Source organism: Rhinichthys klamathensis, unplaced genomic scaffold (genome assembly GCF_029890125.1).
Source record: "Rhinichthys klamathensis goyatoka isolate OS25496 unplaced genomic scaffold, OSU_Roscu_1.1 h1tg000040l_1, whole genome shotgun sequence".
NCBI lineage: Eukaryota > Metazoa > Chordata > Actinopteri > Cypriniformes > Leuciscidae > Rhinichthys > Rhinichthys klamathensis.
Window position 1 is genome coordinate 11,772,764 of NW_026606587.1, and position 27,008 is coordinate 11,799,771.

At 37.8% G+C, this 27,008-nt stretch overlaps 1 protein-coding gene across 1 annotated transcript in view; it reads left to right on the forward strand.

The window, feature by feature from the left end:
- Positions 1-27,008, forward strand: part of acsl2 (acyl-CoA synthetase long chain family member 2) — a 44,639-nt gene that overhangs the window by 16,655 nt on the left and 976 nt on the right. The window contains exons 6-20 of the mRNA XM_056246863.1: positions 9,132-9,231; positions 9,342-9,520; positions 10,892-10,924; positions 11,166-11,217; positions 12,257-12,330; positions 12,715-12,792; positions 14,009-14,143; positions 14,231-14,365; positions 14,492-14,587; positions 20,478-20,550; positions 23,690-23,778; positions 24,022-24,138; positions 24,451-24,594; positions 24,673-24,774; positions 25,504-25,575. Of these exons, the coding sequence (XP_056102838.1) occupies positions 9,132-9,231; positions 9,342-9,520; positions 10,892-10,924; positions 11,166-11,217; positions 12,257-12,330; positions 12,715-12,792; positions 14,009-14,143; positions 14,231-14,365; positions 14,492-14,587; positions 20,478-20,550; positions 23,690-23,778; positions 24,022-24,138; positions 24,451-24,594; positions 24,673-24,774; positions 25,504-25,575 (1,479 nt within the window). The remainder of the gene's footprint in view (positions 1-9,131; positions 9,232-9,341; positions 9,521-10,891; positions 10,925-11,165; positions 11,218-12,256; positions 12,331-12,714; positions 12,793-14,008; positions 14,144-14,230; positions 14,366-14,491; positions 14,588-20,477; positions 20,551-23,689; positions 23,779-24,021; positions 24,139-24,450; positions 24,595-24,672; positions 24,775-25,503; positions 25,576-27,008) is intronic.

Below are 27,008 nucleotides of genomic sequence, written 5' to 3' on the forward strand. Positions count from 1 at the left end.
CGGCTCAATGAGACACAGAGACCCCCCCCCCCCACCCCCCCACCCCCCCCTCAGGAAATCCATTCCGCAGTTTGCAGCCAGCTAACAGGATAGCATTGAGCTGCCAACATGTTCACTGTGTGGAAATCCTATGGTGGAAATACTTCACACTGGAAACACCACAGCAGAGCAAGACAGCAAAATGCAATGTTTGCAAAGCCGTATTAATTAAACCATTTGTCTGTGATGCATGTTTGCTATTCACAGTCCAGAAGAGAAAGAGAGAGATCTCTCACGCGGTGCCACAGCGCGCACAACACGACAGCCCATCAGCATGATCGGTGATTGTTGTAAAATGCAGTCTCTACTGTTGCTAAATTGCGGGATGCTTTTAATAATAAAAAGAGCTATTAAAAGCACAAAAATCTGCGCAAGAGATGCTGTTCCCGCGGCGCGCGCTCCGAAACAGACCGCAACGAGACAACCACATTATACTTTGGGCTTCATATGCGCGTCTAAATGATCAAATGGAGCCTACACAAAAATGTCAAAATGACCGGCTTGGAGATTCACTTAAACAGTTTATGTCTAAAATGGACGTAGTTATGGAAATCGTTCTTAAAGGGGAAGCAGTCTAATAAACATGCTGACGATTGCTCCATTACTGAGAATCAAACAACAAAAGGTAAAGAGAAAATCACTCACAGCTCTTGAATGAATAACTTTAGCTTTAATAAGCATAAATCTATCTATGATAAACTTTGCAGTGCTGTTTTACTTTTGATTACTTTATTATAATTCTTTTTAGACCATACCTGAAAAATGTTAGTAGACCTTCCTGAAATTAAAGCACTGTGTAGGCCTGTATAATGTGTATCTTTGTTTAATTTTCTATCTTTTGTTTATCTATTGTTTAATATATATATATATATATATATATATACATATATTGACATACATGCATACATACGTACATATCATACTTGCCTGTAGAGAGGAGTTTATTTCAGCATCATATAAAATCAACAATAATGATAATAATAATATTAAAGCAAACACAGCTCTGGTATCGGAAAAGTATCGGTATCGGCCGATATCCAAATTCAGGTATCGGGATCGGATCGGAAGTGAAAAAATGTGGATCGGTGCATCCCTAATGTGTATATTATAATACAGTAGCAATATTATTTATGTGTATTATAGTACAGTATACCAGTCAAACGTTTGGACACTTTCCTATTGGTGTGTACAAACTTTTGATGGGTACTTTACACAGTAGCTATAAACAGAATAAATATATTTTATAAACACGTTTTGCAATGATCACTCAAATGTGGTGATCAAACACTTGTGTGACACAGATATGTAATGGAGGCAGGGGGAATGATAGAATGAGAATTATACAGCTGAGCTGTAACCAAACTAGTTTGCATTGCATGTTATATTATAATATATTATATTCTAAATACTGTTGCATAATCTTCACTAACGACGACTTTGTCTTTTAATTTAGTCATAACTTGTATCAATAAATATATAAAAAGTGTCACTGACAAAACATTATTATCTTCTATTTTTACTCTTAATTCCTCTAATCTCTACCAGTGGAGGAATAACTCAGATCTTTTTACTAAAGTAAAATGAATAATATCATAATGAAAACGTTTTTAATTACATATGTACAGTACTTTTATACTATTTTAAATAATTAGTAAGCAAAATGTACTAAACGTGAAACTAGGCTACTCTTAATGCAAAATGGCCCTATATAAAGTGTTATAATTATATACATTTTTGGAATATTGCTTGATGTTGAAACGTAGCGTTATCAGGCAGAATGAGCTTTAACACTGTGTCTACACCGGACGCGGCCGTTATTGCTCGCCTCGCAACAGCTGTTTACCCGAGACAAAGCAGAATCAGTTTACTGTCGGAGATCGCTCGCGCCACGCATTTTAATCAATGTTTCATCAACCAATTGCCTTAATAAATAAGAAGTAGGCCTAAATATAGCAGACAATATAATCAGGACTTCTCAGCTGCGCGCTTGCAATAGTCACAAGCTCACACAATACGTGACAGAGGCTTGTAGCAGAGAAATCAATTCTGTGAATTACACTGCGCAAATCACAAGTAGGCTAGCCTACTACCCACCGGATGAAGAAGCTCAGGCTACATAAAATATTCATTTTATTTTATTTTATTTTTCGTGTTCGCATTTATGAGGAAAAAACAATGTTACAGACGCGACAGTTCAGCACTACGGACGTGAGCGCTCTGAAAGCGGCACTAAAATATGCTTTGAAACTTTCACATAGACATCAAACAGAAAGCACAAAACCTTTCGTTTCAAAGTGAATTTCGTTTTGTATTAATTGTATCTTAATTTTAATCAATGTTTCATCAGCCATTTGCCTGGATTTAATTTATATCTTAATTTAATCTCGACATGGAGGCGCCTGCGGGTGAACTGGAGCACGTCTCATGAACCGAAACTCAGCGTATAGACCTGAGAATTAAAATATATCTATATTGAAATGTCTACTTTTAAACAGAACAATTCAAAACGAAAGACAGACAGATTCATGCAATCGTATGAAATGTGCATTTCTCTCTGGCGCGCGCTCACTGAAGATCGCGAGTCAGCATCGTCAACTTCATCTTTGGCTGACACTGACTGAAAACACTTGTTTATTAATAAACAATTAAAATGTCTCCTTGCTATATTTGTTGTATTCATAATCATTACTTTTGCCAGTTCTTGTGACAGCTTTTAGGTGCTTTATTGGCAGCGCCACCCTATGAAGCACCGCAACCGCATTTTTTTAAATATTCATTTATCGGCCATTATAAATGCCGATACCGATAGTTAGGAAAATGCCTAAAATCGGCCGATAATATCGGCCCGCCGATATATCGGTCGGGCTCTAATTGGTATTTATAAAAAGAAAACTTGACGGTAAAATGTGCGGTCCTTCACGCAAGCTCTGACCCAGGCGTACGCACAAAAACGGGTGAAATGAGAAATAATGAGAAATGGCGACACCGTCGGCAGATAGACCGTTGTGTAATGGCAATACTGCCTCTCATAAATAACACGAAGACTTCACAAAGCAAGTCTTACAATTAACAGCCTACACAAACACCCGTTTGATCGATCTGCAACAGAAATGCAAATTAACACATATTTGCAAAAAGAAAAGTGAAATATGTTCTGCAATAATATTGGCATGTTATACAATTCATCCTCATAAATAAGATGGTAAACATAACGAAATAATGTACAAAACTGATATTCTCGCCAATGTGTCCGTCTGGCGGAGCAGATATAGATGCAAATAGATAGATAGATAGATAGATAGATAGATAGATAGATAGATAGATAGATAGATAGATAGATAGATAGATAGATAGATAGATAGATGTATTATTTGTCCACTGGGGAAAGTTGTTTTCATAGTAAAAATGTCTTTATCAGCTACGGAATCATGGTATTCACTATTCATGCATATGCCTTTAGTTTGTTTTATTTTTGATAAAATAACGTATGACGTATGTCTCAATCATTCAGAAAGCTGCAAGAAATTACATTTGCGCTGAACTATTTCCCTATTTCCAAGTAGATTATAACCGACATCTGTAGCTTGTCATTTCTTTTTTATTTCGGCCACAGTCCGAGGTTGTGAGGCTACAGCACTTACGGCGTCTGCAACCTTTTGCCACTCAAGTGCCTTTTTGGCATTAGTAGCTAATGCCCACACTGTGCCCTCCAAACAACATTTTTCTCCTCTTTTCCACCTCGCCAACGATAACTTCTACTTCACATTGAGTGAAGTTACGTTTTTTGATTTCCTCTCTATGTTTGCCATGATTTCGCAACCGATGAATATTAACTTATGGGCGTTTCACGGACTATTTATGGGCAACTATGGGCGTGACATGAAGCCGCAAAAGCTGCGCTACATTTAGATTTGATTGTGATTTATTAAGGGAAAAATGCGTAGGATGTGCGTGCGCACGGTTTTATAAATCCGAATATTTCTGTGCGTACGCACGTCCTATGTTTCATCCGTACGCCACTTCTGACGCAAATCCTACGCAAAGTTTTATAAATGAGGCCCCTGGTGTTTACCAGGCTATGAAATAACTTAAGGTACCACGAATCAGTGAATTTGAGTTTAATGTGGGTGTATTATTATCAGTAATAAAGTAATCATTAAAAATGTTTTAATCATTCCAGAAAAAATTATCAGCCATTTATTTCAATGCAATTCAGAGATGAAGGCCATACAACTAATGTTGCCCACTAGAGGGAGCCACAGGATAGCAAATCCTTGAAGATCTCAGTTTAAAGACTGTAAAAGTTGTTCAATAAATTGACTTGTAGTAAAAAATGGCACATAAATTCAGTATAGTTTCAAGTTTAATAAAGCCCAATATAATTTGAAAAAATGTGATTTCCAAAATACTTATAAACCATTAATTTTTTTAATCTTAATTAGAATTTTAAGGACATTGACAACATATTTGTCAAGTTGCCAGACATGACTGAATGTATGTCCAATTGAAGAAGGGACACTGTACTATGTCTATTTCAATATAGTAGCCTACATATAACAATACATCTATAAAGATACACTTAAAGTGTATCATATTTTATTTGAAAAGAGACATGTCCATTGTATAACCATATCATACATTTTTTTTCTTAATTTGAACGCCCCAGCACCCCCTATTGACCAGCCCCCACTGAAGGGGACCCTTTTACCAGATGTAATAAAGTCTCAAGTGTCCTCAGAATGTGTCTATGAAGTTTTAGCTCAAAATACCCCACAGATCATTTATTATACCATGTTGTAAATTTTGAGTGGAAGTAAAAACATGCTGTTTTCATGTATCTTTAAATGTAAATGAGCTGCTGCTCCCCGCCCCCTATCCAGAAGAGGGCAGAGCCTTTACAACTCGCGCCTCTGATACTGTGACAAAAACTAAACATGATTATCATCTCTATCGCGGTCACGCTCACGTGACATTGCAGTTCTTCATCATCATAAAAGATTATTATCGGCAACGGCATGCGTTTTAAAGCCATATTAGTTTAACTTTTGATATATGGTCAAACACATCTGAAGCACACACACAAAAAAGCTGCCTGTCAGGCGGAGCGTCCCGTGAGTATTAAACTGAGTTCTCTTTCACTTCTTATTGCGCTTAAACTGTCAAATACACTCAAGGTTATGTCAAAAACACACAAAGTTCACATAAACACAGTTTGTTATGTCTGTGCATTTAAACAGCAGGGAAAGAGATGGCATGTGTATATTAGATCTGCGTATTAAAGTAAAAGCAGTGTAATATACAGTACCTGCTGCTATGTGCTGTTAATATGAATCAAACAACAAAAGAAAAACAGAAAATCACTCACTCTTGATTGAATAACTTTAGTAGCTTTGTTTAATAAGAATAGCTTTCTTACTTGAATCCTGCTGTTAAATGCTGTGGCGAGGAGATAAACATGGCAGACTGTGTACAGCTCACTGAGGGGCGGAGCTATGCTAATAGGGCAGAGTCCATCGCCAGTCGAGGGCGGGGCCTGAACGATCTGACATCACATTGCATAGAAACTGCAAACCGCTTATTCCGAGACACTGCTTATGATTTATGGCAGGGGTTCTCAAAGTTTTGATAGGTGAGGGCCAATTTAGGAACCCAACATTGAACTTAGGGCCGCCAATGGGGCGGGGGAGAAAACTGGAAAAAAAAAACTGAAAAGAAAATCCCATTTGAAATTATTTTAATGACCAGGTTGCATCTCTACAGTTTACATTAGTTGCAATAAACACATTTTAATTCATAACTGAGGCTAAACCTGGCAAAACTTGTGAAAATCTTGGGGGGGAGAGAAAGAAACTTTTAAAATAGAAGCTTACCAAACAAGTCATCATCATCATTCATTTCTATCATTGCTTGTCAGTCGCGTTTCCATTATTGCAGAATTGCATATTATTATCTATCTTTTTTAACCCGTAACTGAAAAATGAACGGTTGTTGTCTTTTTAAAACGCAAAGTTGAACACAATTTTAATTTGAACTGGCTACACCAACTGCTGCGCGAAAAAAAGTATATCGACAGACTTTTTCAGATTTTTGTTTAAATGACTTTTTGCCCCTTTATTAAACATTTTAAATATTCACAAATTAATATGGAAAACATGTCGATTTTACTGGTTTTCTAAGGCCAAATTAGAACCTGGAATTGATATTTTTCCCGCAGTGATGAATGAGAAGAGCCATATAGCCTGTGTCTGATCTAGCCTGCTTTATAGGTGAGTTATAGGCTAATGATAATAAATGCGTCTGAAAAAACAGCGAGTCATTTTAATTGTTTATTAATAAACTATTGTTAAGTGTCGGCTAAAAACATATCTCCATCTCCGCTGTTAAGCAGATGCGCTTTTAGAGAGAAATCCACCTTTCACGGAATACATAATCAGGTATTTGCTTTCGATTCGAGTTTTTTTGTTTAAAAGTGCACATTTTAAGCTTTAAATAGACATAGGCTATATTTTGTTTCAGTTCTCGCGCTCCAGTTCACGGAGATCATGAAAGCGCGTAGCCTACTGATTGTTTTATTTTATTTTACAAAAGCACGTTTTCTTGTTGTTTACACAAATAAAAGTAGTTGCGAATAATGCATTATTATTTTCTGTATGACCAGAAATGATAGACTAGTTTAAGTTGTTTCCACTGTTGATAGGAAAATGCAAGTGTTCGCGCCCGCGAAAAATTTGAAAGGTAATGGAAACGCGGCTATTAATAAGCTTGACATTGTTAAGATTATTATTAAGTCACATTGAATATTGATTACTTGGTTAACATACCCTTTTAAATTGCAATGGGATTTGTGGTGCTGGTTTCGGTTGGCCACGATTCCTATTCCTGTGTAGACAACCACTGTTCCTGGTGGCCTTGGGAGTGAGGTCGAGTGCGATTGGTCGGTCGGACCATGTAATTACCGCTTATGCCTATAGATGCCGCTAAACACCACTAAACTGAGATATTCATTTTTTCAAAGCAATAGTTTTAACAGTTTTACAGATGTAATTAGATGTTATCGCGGGCCGCCAGAAATGTTTCGTCGGGCCGCCATTGGCCCGCGGGCCGCACTTTGAGAACCTATGATTTAAACGTATATATGAAACGTATGTTTTGTTTGAGTTTTTTAACTTATAGGCCTATTTAAAAGTCACCCCGCTCTGCTTTATTTACGCACATGCTCTGGTGTGTGGCCTATACATGCATGCAAAAATAATATGAAACACACAACCATGAATGTTGAAAATATTCCAAATCAATTATTTCCCTCCTAGTCAAAAATATTATAAATCATCAGCACGCACTTCATCAACTCGCCGGAGACACCAACTATCCCAGCTATTTTATCCCATGCCTCGTTCTTTTGCTGGTAAGAAACACCGTCATTTCATAAATGATAGGGTATGCGTGCGTTGAGATGCGGAATAGGCAATATAAAAATGCTGTCATTATAAAAGGTTTCTAGTTTCAATGTATTGCTTGTTTTTAGTTAAGCCTACATTTCATGTGACACTTCTCTTCTCTCGCACATAATGCTGCCACGTCAGAGCAGCCAAAGCGTCAAGCTTCGCCTTTGTTTCCTTGTATGTGATTGGCTGAAGCCTTTTCTGTCGCCGCAAAAGTAAAAAAATCGGCATCGAAGCGGAAAAAATAAAAGTCGTTTTTTCACCGCAGCACATGTTCGGTGTGGAAGCACTCATTACACAAACAGCTGATCAAAAAATAAAACTATCGCGCGAATTATCCGTGCGTCAAAATCGCGTCCAGTGTGAAAGGACCTCGGTGACCACATAATCGTTTTGTATTACCTATTTGTATTAGCCATTTCACACAATTCAGAAAAACAAAAATGTGCAAGAACTATTGGCCTGTATTTGTAATATTATGAATGAAATGTGCGTTATTTGGAAGAAAAGATGTGACTAACTTTAGCCCACTAATTCCATTAGAGTATTGCTCTATACAGTGGATCCCCCGTTCTCCCCCTTGTCCTTTCCATTTGGGAGAGACCCAGAGGTGAGCTGTCCCCCTGCCGCGCCCCCCTTCCCCCTTCTCACACAGCTTCTGTGCACGGCACCTTCTCAGCAAGCAGCGGCGCCAATTTGCCAATTCCCCACACAGTGAAATGATAGATAATAGAAAACAGTTTTTTAACTGCTCGTGCCACCCCCCATGTGTCATGAAAAAATGCCCGGTTAGCCCGTGCCAAAAACCTAAACCATGGTTTTTGGTATGTAAGAGATATTATGTAAGAGAAATAATACACATAGTCCAAATGTGTTTGAATTGAAAACCTTGGAGTCATTTAAAAAAAAAAAAATTTATTTAAACCTGAAAAAAATAAGCATTTAAGATTCTACACTATTTTCTAGGTCACAATTTTGTGACGTTAATCATGATCCTTTGTACAAATGTTCAGAAAAGCCTCCTGTGGTCAAAGCTTACGACAGAGGTCTTTGGCAGTCAAAACATTTTTTTTGGAATGTAATATTTCTACTCCCCTTAGAACATTTTTATTTTGTTGATACACTTGAAAACGGTTTTAAGTTTATCCAAATTTTGTAAAATTGGGTCTTAATATCTTATTTAGTTTTTATATTTTTAGATTCTTTAACTCGGGTATAGTTTCCCCCCTTAAAATCTCCAAAGAAGCTGATGAAGGGTTAAAAAACAAAAATGCAAAAGATAATATTTTCTTGCTTTGATCTTTGGATCATTCTAAATTCATGCTGGATAACATTGTCATCAGGTTTTGCAAAATGGGAATACACCAAATGCTTAACCATATTGAGTTTCATGGAGGTTTTTTACCTAAACTTTTCTCTCAAATTGTTATGCTGATAATGTAATTTGTATATCTGTTTTCATTAATTAAAAAGCGAAATGGATGCATTTTGACTGATCGGTTAAATCACTGAGCGGAGCCAAGTCATACTTCCGATAGTCACACTGCCATCGAGGAGAATGGGAACGCTAACAGAGATGTTTCTCCGGGCGGATCAGAGCTGTGCGTTTCTAATGTTCCTGCTTTGCTTGTCTCCCTCTGCTGGCTGCAGTGGGTCATTACAGAGCTGGCCTGCTACACGTTCTCCATGGCTCTCGTGCCTCTCTACGATACACTTGGATTAGAAGCCATGGTTCACATCCTTAACCTGGGTGAGTAAGACAGGCACATGACCTCGTTCTTATAATGGCTCAACAAACGATGCTGAAGTGCTCAAATTTACATCAGAGCTTCATCTCTCTCTCTCTCTCTCTCTCCCCAGCGGAGATCTCTATGGTGATCTGTGATAAGGAGGATAAAGCAGAATCTCTATTGAAGAACAAGGAGAATTGTGTGACCCCCACGCTGTCCTGCCTGGTGCTCTTTAACCCCTTCAGCGCCGCCCTGCTGGAGAGAGGAAGGAAGTGTGGTGTGGAGATACTTCAGCTCTCACATATTATGGTCAGGAATAGTATTTAATGCAACTGACATGACACAAAATATCAAGTTAAAATAACTGAGCAGTTTTTGTTTTACATTTTAGAACATTTTTGTTATTTACTTTTTCATGGCCAATTTCCACCCTCTCTCTGATTCTAACAATTAAATAGGCCTCTAAGACTATTAAGCCCCTTTCACACAGAGATTCCGGAAAATACACGGACAATGTGCCAGTGATTTTCCAGAATCTGTGAGAGCGTTCACACACATCCCGTAAAGACACGTGACGTCAGGATGCGATCTCCGCTTCAGTGCAGATAGTAAGGAGCTCCCTGGTCTCCGCTTCATTCCAGTTTTCAGACATTTTTTCGTTCTTTCTTTGTTGATGATGAACACAAACTTTCTACTAAGAGCAACAGAGTCGCACGATAACTACGTCATTGCGATGGCACGTGTTTCATCACTACGACACACCCCTCACGGCATTGGTCAGGGATGAGTTCCCTAATGAATATTCATTAGGGATGAATATTAATGAGTAGTCTTCCCCTACCATCCTGTGAAAAAAAATATCGCTTCCGGGACTGATCCCGGCAATGTTATAAGGTCCTCATCCTGGCATCGATCCCGGGGGCGTGCGTGTTTGCGTTCACTCAGAAGGCACTCGAGCAATGCCCCGGGATCAACGCGCTGTGTGAAAGGGGCTTTATATGCAAATGATCTTAATATATAAATGAATGTGATTGACTATCCTCTGTGTTCTGGTGTATTCACACTGGCATTAATCAGGTTGCTGAATTACAGTATAACATGGATAAGATGAGGTAATCGGGCGGGAAACACGGATGACGGGTGGTTATTGAAATGACTGCTGTTGTTCATTGGCTCGTGAGCTTTGAGAACATTAAAGTCTACATGTCATATCAACCTCATATTTCAAATGAGCAAGAAAAATCCTGTTTTTTACACTTTGCAATCTATTTGCTGGTCATTATGATTATAAGGCACTGAAAAAAATGATTTAGGGATTACTTTAAAACAATTTCACTCAGAAGTTGCTAGTAAATTCCACAAATAATTACAAAGAAACGTTGATTTAAACATGACATTTCAAAGTAGAAAGACTGAAATAGTATTTTCTTGTGAAGCATACTCAATAATAATAATTAATTAATTAATTACATTTATATAGCGCTTTTCTAGGCACTCAAAGCGCTTCACATGGAAGGGGGAATCTCCTCAACCACCACCAATGTGCAGCATCCACTTGGATGATGCGACGGCAGCCATGCCGTCGCATACTCAAATAATCTTTGTTTTATTTTCAACTTTGAAAAGAGCTCTGTGGTTGATCTATGTGCGTGTGTGTGTGTGTGTGTGTGTGTATTGCAGGATCTGGGAAGAGAAAACCTAAAGTCTCCTGTGGTAAGAGCTCCTTGATTTGTTTTTCTCCTTTTTGCTAGTTGAGTTATGATAACTCTCGGAGTAGTTTCAGCATGTTGATGGATGTGACCGTATGAATGTATTTGGTCTTGGATGACTAGATTTGCTATGCGTGCTGTTGCTGCAGAGACACACACAGAGACATGCTGCTGTACGCTTGTGAGGGACATTCACACACAACACAACAGTTTTATGATGTCTCTTTGTTCTTGTATTGCTTCAGCCTCCTAAACCTGAAGATCTGGCTGTTGTGTGTTTCACCAGTGGCACCACAGGTACCGACCAGCAAACACCCTGCTCACACTATCGGATTCATTTTATGGGCTGTTCTTTGATCTGTTGTAATATATAACCAAATTTCACATGTGTTCAGTTTATTGTGTGGTACAATAACCTGTGACATTGAAACTCTTTAATACCATAATGTGACCATGATTAGAGCTGCATGATTAATTGTTAAAAGATCACAATCTCGATTTAAACACCTGCGCGATCTCATTCCTAAATGACAACGATTCGCATGTGTCTATTAAACATTTGACAAAATCACTCCGGAAACATTCATATCTGCGTTCACGCTGAGAGAGAGAGAGAGAGAGAGAGAGAGAGAGAGAGGTTGTCATATGAAACAGCTTCACAAAGGCTTTTCAACCACACAGTTTCATTATTTCTGTATGACAAATGTTTATATTATCACAGACGTTCTACGATAAAAGGGTATATTTCAGATATAAACACTGATGTCTATAGTAGCAATCAAAATGGAGCAAATCACCTTTTGAAAGTAACTTCAAATAAAGATTGTATCGATTACGTTACGCCAGGTGGCGACATGTGTCTTACAAATGTGTCATTGAATCATTCATTCAAGAGATTCATTCAAAAACGCTGAATCATTCATTCAAGAGATTCATTCAAAAACGCTGAATCATTCATTCAAGAGATTCATTCAAAAACGCTGAATCATTCATTCAAGAGATTCATTCAAAAACACTGAATCATTCATTCAAGAGATTCATTCAAAAACGCTGATTCATCCAGTAATGAAACAAGTGAAGGATTTATGAGCGAGTCATTGAATCCTTCATTCTAACCGTTTTTTTTAATCATTCAGATTAATTTAACATTTTAAATGCAGCAATTAACATTTCTCCAGTAAATTAGATGTTATTTTGTTTAGTTTGTCTGTTCAGAATCTGTTCTATTAGAAAAAAAAAAAAAAATTCACGATACTCAAGTTAACCAGAATCGTGCAGCTCTAGCCATGATGTTTGGGTATATCAGGTTTAGATGTGTTTGTTTTTTCTGACGTAGGAAAGCCTAAAGGAGCCATGATAACTCACGGCAACATCGCCTCCAACACCTCCTCTGTCATCAAGATCCTTGAGGTCAGTTAGAGAGATCTGAGCTTCCTGTGTCTGCTTTCTTATCCTTCAACTCGTGACATTTCCCCTCCGTAACATCCTCTCTCTGTAGCTTTCATCTTATCTTCTGTCCTGTTCCCTTTTCTTTTCTTTAATAGAGACCTTGAGTTTCCCATGAGACCTTTTTCTCTTTCAAGTCCTGTTTATAAAGCTCTTTGTTCCTCTAATGGTGAAATGGACTACATATTGTTCTCTCAATATTTAACTGCTCCTTAAAACGGCGGCTCATGATACTCTGCATGGGAAAATGCAGAATTGATAACCAGTTCAATCTTATCAGCTTGTCTAATCACCACATTTATTTTCCATTTTGTCTTATCCGTTTCATTTTATACGCACACACACCAGGGCTTCTTTGTGATTCGTCAAGAGGACGTGTCCATCTCTTATCTGCCACTCGCCCACATGTTTGAACGAATGATCCAGGTAACCCCTCACTCATTTAATGTCACAGTTTCTAAATGGAGCAAAATAATCATAATAATTATCATAATAATAAAAGAGAAACTTTTGAGATTTTTTTTTTTCCTTTCTGGTTTTGATTGGATTAAATATACAAGGATAATATAGTATTGTTTTATTATTGTTAATTATTATTATTGTCATCTGAAAAGGTTTTCCTTGGTTTAATCTGGAAAGTCAATAAGGTTAAGGGTTTAATTAAGTGTACATAAGATCATTGACGTTTTAGGGTGTGTTTATAAGTCCTAAACAGTGTAAATTCAAATTTTATTAATATTAAGCAACATTAATGTTGTACAAATTAATATAAAACCTTTAACTGGTAGTAATGTAAATATACTATTTATATGTTTTTGAAAGAAGTGTCAATTTATTTAATCAAAAATACAGTAAAAAGTGTAATATTGTGAAATTGTATTACAATTTAAAATAACGGTTTTCTTTTAAAATGTAAGCTGAATTTTTAGGGTCATTACATTAGGATTATTTGATGATCAGAAAATTCAAAAGAAAAGCATTTATCTCTTTTAACAGTATACATATTTACTGTCACCTTTGATCAATTTAAAGCATCCTTGCTGAATAGCTAGTATTCAATTTCTTTCTTTTCTTTTGTTTAAATCTTACTTTTGGGTGGTAGTGAATGACAGTTTCCATCACAATTTGAAGCAGCACAACTGTTTTTAACATTGATAATAATCAGAAATGTTTCTTGAGCTGCAAATCATCATATTAGAGTGATTTCTGAAGGATCATGTGACACTGAAGACTGGAGTAATTATGCTGGAAATTCAGCTTTGCATGATTTATTTTAAATTGTAATAATATTTTACTATATTATTGTTTTTACTGTATCTGTGGTCAAATAAATGCAGCCTTGGTGAGCATAAGTGACTTCTTTCAAAAACATTTAAAAAGAAAAATTAATTATCCAAACTTTTGACCATTAGTGTATAAACGAACATTAAACCAGATGTATAGATGCTATTTGTTTTATTTAATAAAACCTATTCTACACATTTATGTTAATGAATTAAACTTTATTGTAAAGTGTTACCTATGATTTCATACTGACTTTAATTGAATACAAAAAACAATGTGTCCAGCTTCCTGTTGGTTTATATTGTTCTGTTGTGTTCTTGTTCTCTACTTTACAGTGTACTCTTTCTCTGTTCGTCAGGTGTCGATGTTTTGTCACGGAGCACGGGTTGGCTTTTACCAGGGTGACATCGCTCTGCTGATGGATGACATAAAGACCCTGAAGCCCACCTTCTTCCCCGTGGTCCCTCGATTACTCAACCGCATCTATGATAAAGTGTGTTCTGCACAGCAGTGTGGAGTTCTTGGACACAAATGGAGAATAATCCCTCACTTTAAACTGATGAATGTCACGTGTGTGTAGATTCTGGGCTCGGTCACGTCTCCGTTGAGGAGAGTCATTCTTCATTACGCCGTGAGGAGGAAACAGGCAGAACTGAGTAGTGGAGTCGTGAGGAACAACAGCCTGTGGGACCGACTGATCTTCAATAAGATACAGGTATGTTTCACAATAACCTGAATGCTCCAGCTATGAAAGAGTTGATGAAAAGAGATTGGAGCGCCCCTTTGTGGATATATAATGTGTTTATATTTGTGACGTCTCTCTCTCTCTCTCTTCCTGTAGGCCAGTCTGGGTGGAAACCTGCGGTTCATCCTCACTGCATCTGCACCAATCTCTCCAACCGTCCTCTCCTTCCTCAGGGCCACCCTCGGCTGTCTGGTGAGAGTCCTCACTTAAAATACAGTACAATTTAATATGACGTATTTTCAGGGGCGTCATGCAAGCCAAAATTCTGGGGGGGCACAATCTGAGACGTTGCAATTGTTTTCTGACGGGTGATATGGATCATGTTAGGAGGGGTCAGGGGGTTTCTCCCCCTGAAAATTTTTAAATTCTGGCTGCTAAACACACCATTTCAATGCAGTTTGGGAGGGACAGAAATACCTTAACGGAGCTAGCAGCAACACTCCTCTATCTGATTCTGAGGACTAAGTTAAAGTATCTATTTTGTAAGTTTATGTAAAAGACAGGTTGATGAAAGAACTGTAAGCTCAAATTCAAAAGCTTTTGAAGTCTACTTCATTAAAGCATGTTTACACACACACTTACTGTACATTTAGGCCTACTACACATGATTTTAAAAACAGTAGCCTACCATTGCAGTTTTTATGTTATGATTTTAAATTGGTATGTGACCTAAGAACGATCTTACATTAAAGGTAGCCTACATAAAGGTGCTGAGGTCTGACTTTGTGGTGCTCTGCAATTAAGTTATTTTATTATTAATATGTGATGAAGGACTTTGAAAGAAGTTTGACAGATTTCAGTGCTGAATAAGGTTAACACTACCCCGTTTATTTGAAAATGGTTAATATTTGACAGAAATGTAAAAAAGTAATCAAATCAAATGCAATATGTATAGCGATCTGTATAACAACTATGCTGTAGGGATTTGGGGGGTAGTCCTATGATATTAGACTACATTAAAAGATAATGAATTTCAAACCTGAACCAAACATATTTTTTAATTCAAAGATCAAAGTCTGTCATTAGTCTTTAGTCTGCCAAAAAAAAAACCCCCATTAAAATCATGAACTCAAATGTCATTGTGAAAAAAAAATGTGTTACTGTTGTAACAGTGTGTAGGCTAAATCAGACCTTTCAGGCTATAGCCTAACGCTAATAAGCCTTATGGCAAAATTATTATTACAACTAAATTGTCGGTCATTAAATAGGAAAACTAAATAATTTTGTAGATGATTTGCTTTGTGTAGGCCTAACCCGACATCAGACAAGGCCCGGACGAAGTTTTTTTTTGCACACAGTGACGCGACCAATCAATCACTCCTTTAATGCTGCGTTCACACCAGACGCGAATAGCGCGTCAAATTCGCGCCTACCGCGTCTAGTTATAGCCTACGCGTGAACACTTTGAATCCATTCGCGCGTCAAGAGCAAATGACGCGCGTAAAAAAACTAAAGTTTAGACTGGCTGCCTGCACATTCACTGTCCTCGCGGCTGCGGCTGCTGCAATTGGAAGGGGCTGGCTGCAGGACGACTCAACTTCCACGGACAGTTTTTAATATTTTATATCAAGATTTTGCTTTAGTATAATTTTCGGGACAATTAAGGCCGGTTTCGGGATTCGGGACAACAGCTTAGATTTCGGGACTGTCCCAAATTTTTCGGGACTTCTGGTCACCCTAGGGAGGAAAAATCTGAGGGGGCACGTGCCCCCTCACTTTGAATGGGCATGACGCCACTGCGTATTTTCATCTATAGTAAAGCATTTTTATACACACACAAATGTGTTTTCATGTAGGTTAAGCAAGGCTGCCCTTCCTCTCTGACATCAGATTGCTTTGAATGCAGTGTTGTTATTGTCAGTGTTGGGGGAAACGCATTAAGGCTAATTGCGTAATCAGATTTCTTTACTTTTAAATTTGCAACAAAAGAGGTCCTTTTTCAAATAAGTAACGCGAGTTACTGCACTCAAAAAAATTACTCTTTAAACTTACTCAATTTAATTATGGACAGTGGTTCCACACAAGCAAATTATTTTTATTAACATTAATGGAATTTGTTGAATCTATGTAAGCTCCTTGTGTTGTGACAACACAACTGAATCAGATAGAATCTATGTGAAATAGTAATGTCCAAACAAATCAATGGAATTGCTTCCCTGTAACTGATACAGACTTAACTGAACCGATATAGACTTTCATCGAACCTTCGTACAAGGTTAAAAACTAGTTCAAATGTGGCCATTGTGGACATATTTTCAACATCATTTATGGTCTCATTTAGACAGAATTACTTTGACTATTGCTGTCAGATGATCTTAGTGAGAATTAGCAGACGTTTAGATATTTAGATTATTAGATATTTAGATATTTGTTTCATTTGAAGTGTCACCATTGTGGTGATCAGTGTTTGCTTTAGTTGGGCTTTTGGTCCCCTTAATTTTTACTTGAGCTTTTCTTTGGCTTCTGTATCTCTGTGTTTGTATAACACAGTCGATGTTGCAAAGAAAGTCAAGAATAAGTAAGATCAGGTGTTATCAGCTTCATGTTGATGTTGATGATGAAAGCTTCACAAAACATTCATCTAATGTTGTCAGACACTTTCGAATTTCTAGCTGCCACCATGTGGATCTGCAAGACTGGCACCAATAGCATTTTTATGATCACTTATTTTGAGGTGGATAAAAATGATGTGCATACGATGTTCAGAGCAAATATATCATGTTGTCACACACAGACATCAAGATTTTACATATGATTCACAACAATGGTGACAATAAAATAAATGGTCATGCTGCAATGCATGGTGGGTAGCTTTCATAGTTCAAAACTCATTATTGATTCCCAAGCTTTTTTGTTTCGATTGTCACCGTTGTTGTGATTCATATCCAAAATCATGATGTCTGTGTGTGACTACATAATACATTTGCTCAAAACATCATGTGCACATGCTTTTTATATTTTAAAAATATTTCTTATTCTATTGGCACCAATATTGCACTTCCACAAGGTTGGTAATGCCAAACATAAATACAATTTTAAACTCAACATTTGAAACTTGATTTGTGATGATTATGTCATCATCAACATTGAGCTGATAACTTCTGATCTAACTTTTTCTTGGCTTTCTCTGCCACAACAATTGTGTTATACAAACACACAGTTACAGCAGCCAATGAAAATTTAATGTAAAATCTACAGGGACCAAGAGCCCAACTAAAGCAAACACTGATCACCACAATGGTGACACTTCAAATGAAACAAATATCTAAATATCTAAACTTCTGCTAATTCTCACTAAGATCATCTGACAGCAATAGTCAAAGTAATTCTGTCTAAATGAGACCATAAATGATGTTGAAAATATGTCCACAATGGCCACATTTGAACTAGTTTTTAACCTTGTACGAAGGTTCGATGAAAGTCTATATCGGTTCAGTTAAAGGTATTGTAGGTAGGTATTTTTTTAAAAACTTTTTGCCAAATTTGTTTAAACTTTCTATATATATCAATGCATAATTAAAATGTAAGTACTCTGGAAAAGAGAGTATAAAAATCGAGTGTCTGTAGTCCTCTCAGGGCTGTAATAAACACAGCTACTTATCTCCATTCACTTCCACCCCCTCCATTCTGGGCTCCTTCCAAAACCACGCCCCCAAAACACACTCACAGCTGGAGGACGCGCTTACCAGCGCCGAGCGGAGAGGAGCAGTGCATGTAGTGACATCATGTCAGACTCACATGTAATAAAATACCTAACTTTATCATTATGAATATAAACAACTAACATGGCTGTTAATACTCACTCTCAAGCTAGCATATCGATACTGGTAAAGTTTAAAATATATTGAGTTTGATTCGTTAACGAGCTAGTAACATAAAGCAAAGCTAAAAACAGGTTGCATTGATACACGTTTTCCCATTACAATCAGTTACACTGTGATGAAGGTGAATTTCGTGTAAGATTCATAACATATACGCCGTGTTTTGCATGTAATTGTGTCTCTTACTAGTCTCTTACCCTCCTCGAGTCAAACGAGTGCGCGCATGTGGGCAGCGCATGTAGCAGCGGGGGTGTTGCCATGGTTGCGAGAGAGTGACAGACGCCTAAGCCAATCCATTGTTTCGTCCCGGAATGAAATAATGAGCTGTGTTTAGTGCAGATTAAACGGTCTAGAGTCACTCGATTTTTATACTCTTTTTATCAGAGTACTTACATTTTAATTATGCATTGATATATATAGAAAGTTTAAACAAATTTGGGAAAAAGTTTTTTAGACCAAAAACGACCTACCCTACCTTTAAGTCTGTATCAGTTACAGGGAAGCAATTCCATTGATTTGTTTGGACATTACTATTTCACATAGATTCTATCTGATTCAGTTGTGTTGTCACAACACAAGGAGCTTACATAGATTTAACAAATTCCATTAATGTTAATAAAAAATAATGTGCTTGTGTGGAACCACTGTCCATAATTAAATTGAGTAAGTTTAAAGAGTCTTTTTGTTTTTTGAGTGACAGGTTAAGTTAATTAAATGCAATACAATAGTGTTTTGGTGGTAAAAGAAATATATGTGTTACTTTAACAAAACATACTTGGGTAAAAATAACAGAGCCACAAAACCATTTTTTTGAGTGTGTGTACTTTTCCCATGTATTGACTAACAGCTCTCCTGTCCTCATGTTGAGAGAAATCGTCAGTAAGTGCAGAGGCTTTGTGTGAACATGATGGTTATTGAAGGTCTAGACTCAATTTGAGCAGGCATTGCACAAAAACTGATGAAGTTTTCCTTAAAATAAATTAAAAAAGTGAAATGCAAACTCAGTGTAAAGGTGCAGTGTGTAATTATTAGCAGCATCTAGTGGTGAGGTTGGGAATTGCAACCAGCGGAAGTTACGGTGGCTGACAGGAAGTGATGTCGTTGTCTGAGACAGCAGAGAGTAGCCATTTAAGCAATGAGGTTTATTTACAAAGATAAATTAAGGAAATCAGGTTTACTTAATAATTCAGTAAAACGTTATGTAATTGCGAATATTATTGTTACTTGTTCATCATTGGGTCAGTTTTTTATTCGCTGAAATCTTCTTTGCTCGAAGAACAACATAGTGACGAAATGCGTTTGTCCGTTTTGTACGGGCGTGAATTTGCATTTCCTTCAGCCTGAGGCTTATTGAACTTTTTTTTTTTGTTAATAAAAACAAACAACAAGCCCATCCCAGGTAAGAAAAAGTAACACAAAAGTAGCGTAACGTATTACTTTCTAAAAAAGTAACTAATTGCATTAATTAGTTACTTTTTATGTAGGGTAACACAATATTGTAACGCATTACTTTTAAAAGTAATTTTCCCCAACAATGGTTATTGTTAACTAAAAGTATTTAAAAACATTTTTGGAAATTTAAATACATCACAAATTAACTAAAATATTAATATTAGATTAAACAATGTAAACTAAAATTATAATTGTTGCCTTGGCCACAGACTAAAATAAAGTTGAATATTAAAATAACTGAAACTGAAATAAAATAAAGCTAAATAGAAACATTGGTAACACTTTACAATAAGGTCCCATTAGTTAATGTTAGTTAATGCATTCATTTACATTAACAATGAGCAAAACATTTGCTACAATATATACATTTTTGTTAAGGTTCTACATAAGGTTATTTCATAAAATACAACTGTTTATTGTTAGTTCATGTTACCTCAGGTTCATTAAATATTAACAGACAGAACTTTTAATTTGAATAATTTATTAGTAAATGCTGAAATTAATATAAACTAAGAAATAGACATATTTTTCATTGTTAATGTTAGAAAATGTAGTTAACTATTGGAACCTTATTGGAAAGTGTTACTGAAATAAATGGATAAACTAATAAAAATGACAAAAGCACATAACAAAATGACTAAAACCTTATCTAAAATAAAAATGAAAATTTAAAGATAAAATGAATCAATAATAATAAATACTATAATAGTATATGAATAATACTCAAGTAAAAGTGTTTTGACTCTGTACAGGGGATATTTTCACCAGTATTGTTCATGATATTGACGGTTTGTTTAATATAATTCCAGATTTTTGAGGGTTATGGGCAGACGGAGTGCACAGCTGGATGCACCTTCTCCATGCCGGGGGACTGGAGTGCAGGTTTGTGTTTAATTTCTTAAAGAAACATGCAGCAGAGTGAGGTCACGTGATGTCTTTTGTTGCATACTGTGCTCTGTTTCACATACACTACCCTTCAAATATTATTACAATTTAATATAACTGTTTTCCATTTAGTGATTTTCTTAGCGGAATTCACTGAGGTAGTTAAAAAGGTCTGGATTTGCCCTGAGATACTTACGGCCCTGGATCTAGTCGGGCTGTCCAGGTTGACACACCTGTTCAACATCACATGGGAATCAGGGACAGCACCTGGCCATTTTCAAAATGTGTGACCGGAGGGTGTGTTTAACTATCAGAGATCATGTTTCTCAGCCTACCTGGGAAAGCCAATGCCAGAGAGCTGGAAAGGAGAATCCGCTAAGGGTGGTCAGGAATTTGAAAGAAAAAATGAAGAGATGAGAAAGTATCATGAACTGACAACTCTTTATTCTTTGACAAGCAACATATTCTTTTCCCTCTCTTAGAGGTGATTAGGAACAACTCCGAGCATAACAAATACAGCATTCCTATGAAACAAATCATAAAAACAGAACAGTCTTTATCAACAGAAAGTAATCAAATGTAAAACATCACTGCATAGTCTTCACTGTATAAATTATAGTCAAGTCAAGTCACATTTATTTATAAAGCACTTTTTACAGTACAGATTGTTTCAAAGCAGCTTTACAGAAATAACAGTATTTTCTTCTGGAAACAAACTTTGTTGCATTATTTTCCTGTCACAGTCCAGCTTAAGTAAGTTCAGTGATGTTTCATTTTTGTTGTAAAGAAGTTATTAATTTAGTTAATTTAAATATACACTCACCTAAAGGATTATTAGGAACACCATACTAATACTGTGTTTGACCCCCTTTCGCCTTCAGAACTGCCTTAATTCTACGTGGCATTGATTCTACAAGGTGCTGAAAGCATTCTTTAGAAATGTTGGCCCATATTGATGGGATAGCATCTTGCAGTTGATGGAGATTTGTGGGATGCACATCCAGGGCACGAAGCTTCCGTTCCACCACATCCCAAAGATGCTCTATTGGGTTGAGATCTGGTGACTGTGGGGGCCATTTTAGTACAGTGAACTCATTGTCATGTTCAAGAAACCAATTTGAAATGATTCGAGCTTTGTGATGGTGCATTATCCTGCTGGAAGTAGCCATCAGAGGATGGGTACATGGTGGCCATAAAGGGATGGACATGGTCAGAAACAATGCTCAGGTAGGCCGTGGCATTTAAACGATGCCCAATTGGCACTAAGGGGCCTAAAGTGTGCCAAGAAAACATCCCCCACACCATTACACCACCACCACCAGCCTGCACAGTGGTAACAAGGCATGATGGATCCATGTTCTCATTCTGTTTACGCCAAATTCTGACTCTACCATCTGAACGTCTCAACAGAAATCGAGACTCATCAGACCAGGCAACATTTATCCAGTCTTCAACTGTCCAATTTTGGTGAGCTCTTGCAAATTGTAGCCTCTTTTTCCTATTTGTAGTGGAGATGAGTGGTACCCGGTGGGGTCTTCTGCTGTTGTAGCCCATCCGCCTCAAGGTTGTGCGTGTTGTGGCTTCACAAATGCTTTGCTGCATACCTCGGTTGTAACGAGTGGTTATTTCAGTCAAAGCTGCTCTTCTATCAGCTTGAATCAGTCGGCCCATTCTCCTCTGACCTCTAGCATCAACAAGGCATTTCCCCCCACAGGACTGCCGCATACTGGATGTTTTTCCCTTTTCACACCATTCTTTAAACCCTAGAAATGGTTGAGCGTGAAAATCCCAGTATCTGAGCAGATTGTGAAATACTCAGACCGGCCCGTCTGGCACCAACAACCATGCCACGCTCAAAATTGCTTAAATCACCTTTCTTTCCCATTCTGACATTCAGTTTGGAGTTCAGGAGATTGTCTTGACCAGGACCACCCATATAGGCACTCTGGAGAAAACAGTGATGTCATCGCCCTGCTCAGCTCAGTTCTCATATAATAGTGTCAATGCAGGCAGATCAATATTATTGTTGAATATTAAATTCAATGTTAAATGTAATGTCCCCAACTAAGCAAGCCAAGCCAATGGCAACAAAGGCAAAAAAGGCGACAGTTGCAAGGAACCAAAACTCCATCAGTGGCAGAACTCCGCCGGCTGTATCTGATTCTCTGATTCTGTCTGTGGTTTTCATGGACAGGATCTTGAGGTGCAGGCCTTAGGGTGGCATCTCTGCTATTTGCGGATGATGTCGTCCTGATGTCCTCTTCGGGTGGTTTGCGACAGAGTGTGAAGCGGTGGGGAGAGTCATGGAAAAAGGTGGATTGCTCTGCTTCCCCAAGTGGAGGAGCTGAAATATCTCGTGGTCTTGTTCACGAAGGAGGGCAGGTCGGAGCAGGGGGTTGATGGGTAGACGGCTGTAGCAGTGATGTGCTTATTGTACAAGTTCTGTGTTGTGAAGCAGGAACAATTTACCAGTCAGTCTATATTCCATGGACTATGACTATGGAAATGAACACTGGGTAGTGACCGAAAGAACGATATTGTGGGTACGAGTGCCTGGGCTAACCATGAGAGACGGGGTGCGATGCCCTGACATCCGGGAAGGAGTTGGAGTAGAGACAAAAGGAGTCAGTTGAGGGGATTGAATCGGGCATCTTTTTCAGGATGCTTCCCGGTCAACTCCTGGTGGAGATGTTCTGAGCATGTCCAACTGGGAAGAGAGCTCAGGCAGAAATAGGACACGCTGGAGGGATTGTATCTCCCGGCTGGCCTGGGAATGCCTCGGGAGAAAGAATCTGGGGAAAGGGACTTCTTGTTGATCCTACTGCTGCCACAGCCGCAAGGAGAAGCAGAGGACGATGGATGGATCGATGTTATCTAATTCTGTCTTGCCAATGCTGAATTTTTAGCATCATTACTCCAGTCTTCAGTGTCACATGATTCCTTGACAAAAAAGAAAAGCATTTATTTGAAATGGAAATCTTTTGTAACAGTATAGATGCCTTTTATTTTGATCCAAACCTTTGAACTGGTATTGTATTGTATTGTATTGTATTGTATTGTATTGTATTTCATTGTTTTGTTTTTTAACGGACAGCATGCAGTGTATTTGGCCTTACAGCAGTGTGATGTGTTTCAGGTCATGTCGGCGCTCCTTTACCCTGCGCTATGGTGAAGCTGACCGACATCCCCGACATGAACTACTATGCCAAGAACGGAGAAGGAGAGGTCAGTATCTTGATCACAGTGAGAAATTAACCCACCAACCCAAATGTGGATACTTTTCCTGCAGTTGTGGGTAATTTGGCCAGAAATTGTGGCAAGTGACTTGTAACACGGGCCTTTGACAATGCTGTTGCTTAGTAACAACAACACTGTGCGAGGTCTTCTGGGAACACGTTTGACTCAAATGCTAATTGAAACAAATGTATTATCTGTTGAATACTGTGTTGTACATGCACGACGTGTCAGATCTGTATCCGGGGTCCCAGTGTCTTCCGAGGGTATCTGAAGGATGAAGAGAGGACAGGAGAGACTCTGGACGCTGACGGCTGGCTTCACACCGGAGACGTGGGACAGTGGCTGCCGGTGAGACGTCTCCCTCCAGAAGGATTGCACACTTTAAATGGGATTTATTGCTACTTTTCCAGGAAAATCAAGCAATCTCCACATTATCGGCCATTATTATTCAATAATTTTATTATACAAAACTGAAAAAAGGCCACAAATATATGCAGCAAATTCAGTCATTTTAGACTGTAAAAACTAAAAAAAAAGACAAGTCCCTCCAGGATTAAGTCATTACAGCTGTTTGTATGCAGTGTATATTTTCCTTTGTAAGAGTTATGAACTGTTTCTAGTGTTCTGAATGAAATCCTGTGTGAACATTTGGTCTTTCAGAATGGCACTTTGCGCATTGTGGACCGGAAGAAGAACATCTTTAAGCTGTCCCAGGGCGAGTACATCGCTCCCGAGAAGATCGAGAACGTCTACACTCGCTGTGTTCCTGTTCTGCAGGTCTTCGTGCACGGAGATAGTCTACAAGTAAGCATACATGCGTGTAAGTACAACTGTTTTTAGTGCAGTGAAACTGACAGCGTCCTCGTCCTTCTCTGTTTTTAGTCTTATCTTGTAGGAGTTGTAGTTCCAGACCCGGAGGTGTTTGTCGACTGGGCCAAAGAAAGAGGGATAGTCGGATCATATGAAGAGCTTTGTCAAAATCCTGTGAGCTTTAATGCCATATACAGTACACATGCAAAGTTAACTCATTTCTGGGGACCAATTTGTCACCAAACTTTATTAACTCTTTCCCCGCCATTGATGGAAATTTCCGGTAATCCATGTTTTCACTGTTATACGGTAGGGGGCGCTATTACACATCTTCTGAAGGAGAACTGAATCTCTGGATCAAAACACATGCGGAGAAGAATCAGAAATATGCAATTAAAGCATTGCTGACGCACATGTAAGATATCGCGATCATTAAACGGCGTAAAAATCAAAACTGCCTAATGTTACTGGATGAAATGTCGACCCAGAATGAGTTATAGGACTGTGAAGCTTTAGGGGTGTAGATGGACTCGATCGACTCCATCTGTGTTTTGACTCCATCCGCATTTTTCTCAGTTTAATAAAAAAGCAACATTTTAAACAAAAAGCTACCTCACATTTAAGTGTTGACAAAGTATGTATGAATCTAGAATAAAATGTTAAAGCAGAGGCTCTGTGCTTACTTGTAGAATATTGTATGTTCAGATATTCATACAAGAACATATTCTGGTGGCCATGATTTTAGTGAAAATGATTAAAAAAAATGCTGGCGGGGAAAGAGTTAAACATGCCAGAACACCTAACACGTGTGCACACTGCATGTTCTCAACTTAGCATGAGATGTCAGTAGATTTAAACTGATGAACATGCTCACGTGGTCTCTTCATCCCGTTTGAATGGCAGGATGTGAAGAAAGCCGTGCTGGAGGACATGGCGGCAGTGGGGAAGGAGGCTGGACTCAAGTCATTCGAGCAGGTAGAGCATTCTGGGTTATTTACACAAATCGAAGAACCAACTGGTGTGAGGTCAATTTGAACAAAATCAGGCCAAAACGAAATTCGAAACAACTTACACTCTGGCTGGAAAACGCCTTCAAACTACCGCTAGTCTGTGGTGATGATGTAATAGGTTGGTGTGGCTCTGAGGCTCCGCCTCCTCCGGTTCATTTGTTGTGTTCAGGGCTTCAGACGCGAGTAAAGACACAAGTTCACCTCCATGTTAGTCGGGGTCTTCAACAGGGCTCTGACAATTATTGCTGGATCTCGAAGTCATTTGTGAAAGAAATGAAAATCAAATAAAACCATTTTTTAATGATTTTACACCAGTGGTTCTTAGGCAAACTTGAAGGGGACTTTAAAAAGGATTTAAATAAGACAAAACAAGCATTAACATAACTAAGAATCAATATATTTCTTATTTTAATTCATCCCCCAGCAACTTTTTTTCTTTTTTTTCCCCCTTTAAATAAACCCTTAAACCTGGATATATGAAGAAGCCTAGTTTTGAAAGTGTGATTTCTAGACCTGGAAAAGTCATGTAGATTAAGAAAATGCTAAAAATATGTTTATAATTTATAAATGTTTTAGTTATGCCAAGCTCTAAAATATTTAATTGGGTAGAAATTGAGTAAAAGTGAAAATTCTGTCACCAAAACTTTAATGCTTCAAAACGTTCATAAGAGTCCATTTGAATTGATCAGGTTAATCCACGTTTTCTGGAGAGACACAATCTCTTTATATGCTGAACAGATTTAATTTAGATTTAACCTTAAAATATACAAAAGTGACGTCAATCATTATTACATATTTGCGTCTAATGGATGATCTTACTGCCGCAACAGTATAAAACTGTCCTGATATTTTAATGACAAAAGAATAATAATAATAAAAAATGCATATTTCATTAGCTTTTGGAATTTGGAAGGGTTCAATTTGAGCAGATGTTTTTAACCATCGTCATCGTCAGAGCTCATTTCCCAGTTCATTCAGCATCTGGCTCATATTCGTCATCTCAAACATATACTCACAACTATAGTTTTCAAGATCTTCAAAATCACTGAGCCTTTTCAAGTTTTGCTGATGATGTTTGTGGTAAAATGAAACATTACGTCATCATTGTGTATCAGACAGAATAAGGCGAACTGCACTTATTGAGTCATCAGAGATTCAACGTTATTTTTTTGTTTTTTACAGTATTACATACTTCATATACATTTTTTTTTTTTTTTTACAAATAATGAATTCGAAAACATACATAAAATCGTTGATCAACGCACAAACATGGGCAAGTATGGCTGAGCTTCTGCTTTGACGTGTAAGAACAAAAATAGGTTTAACGTTAGCACATTTGAGCTAGTGAGGTTTGTTCTTGTGTATTAAAGGAGGGCTCCGGTCAATTTTAACATTGAG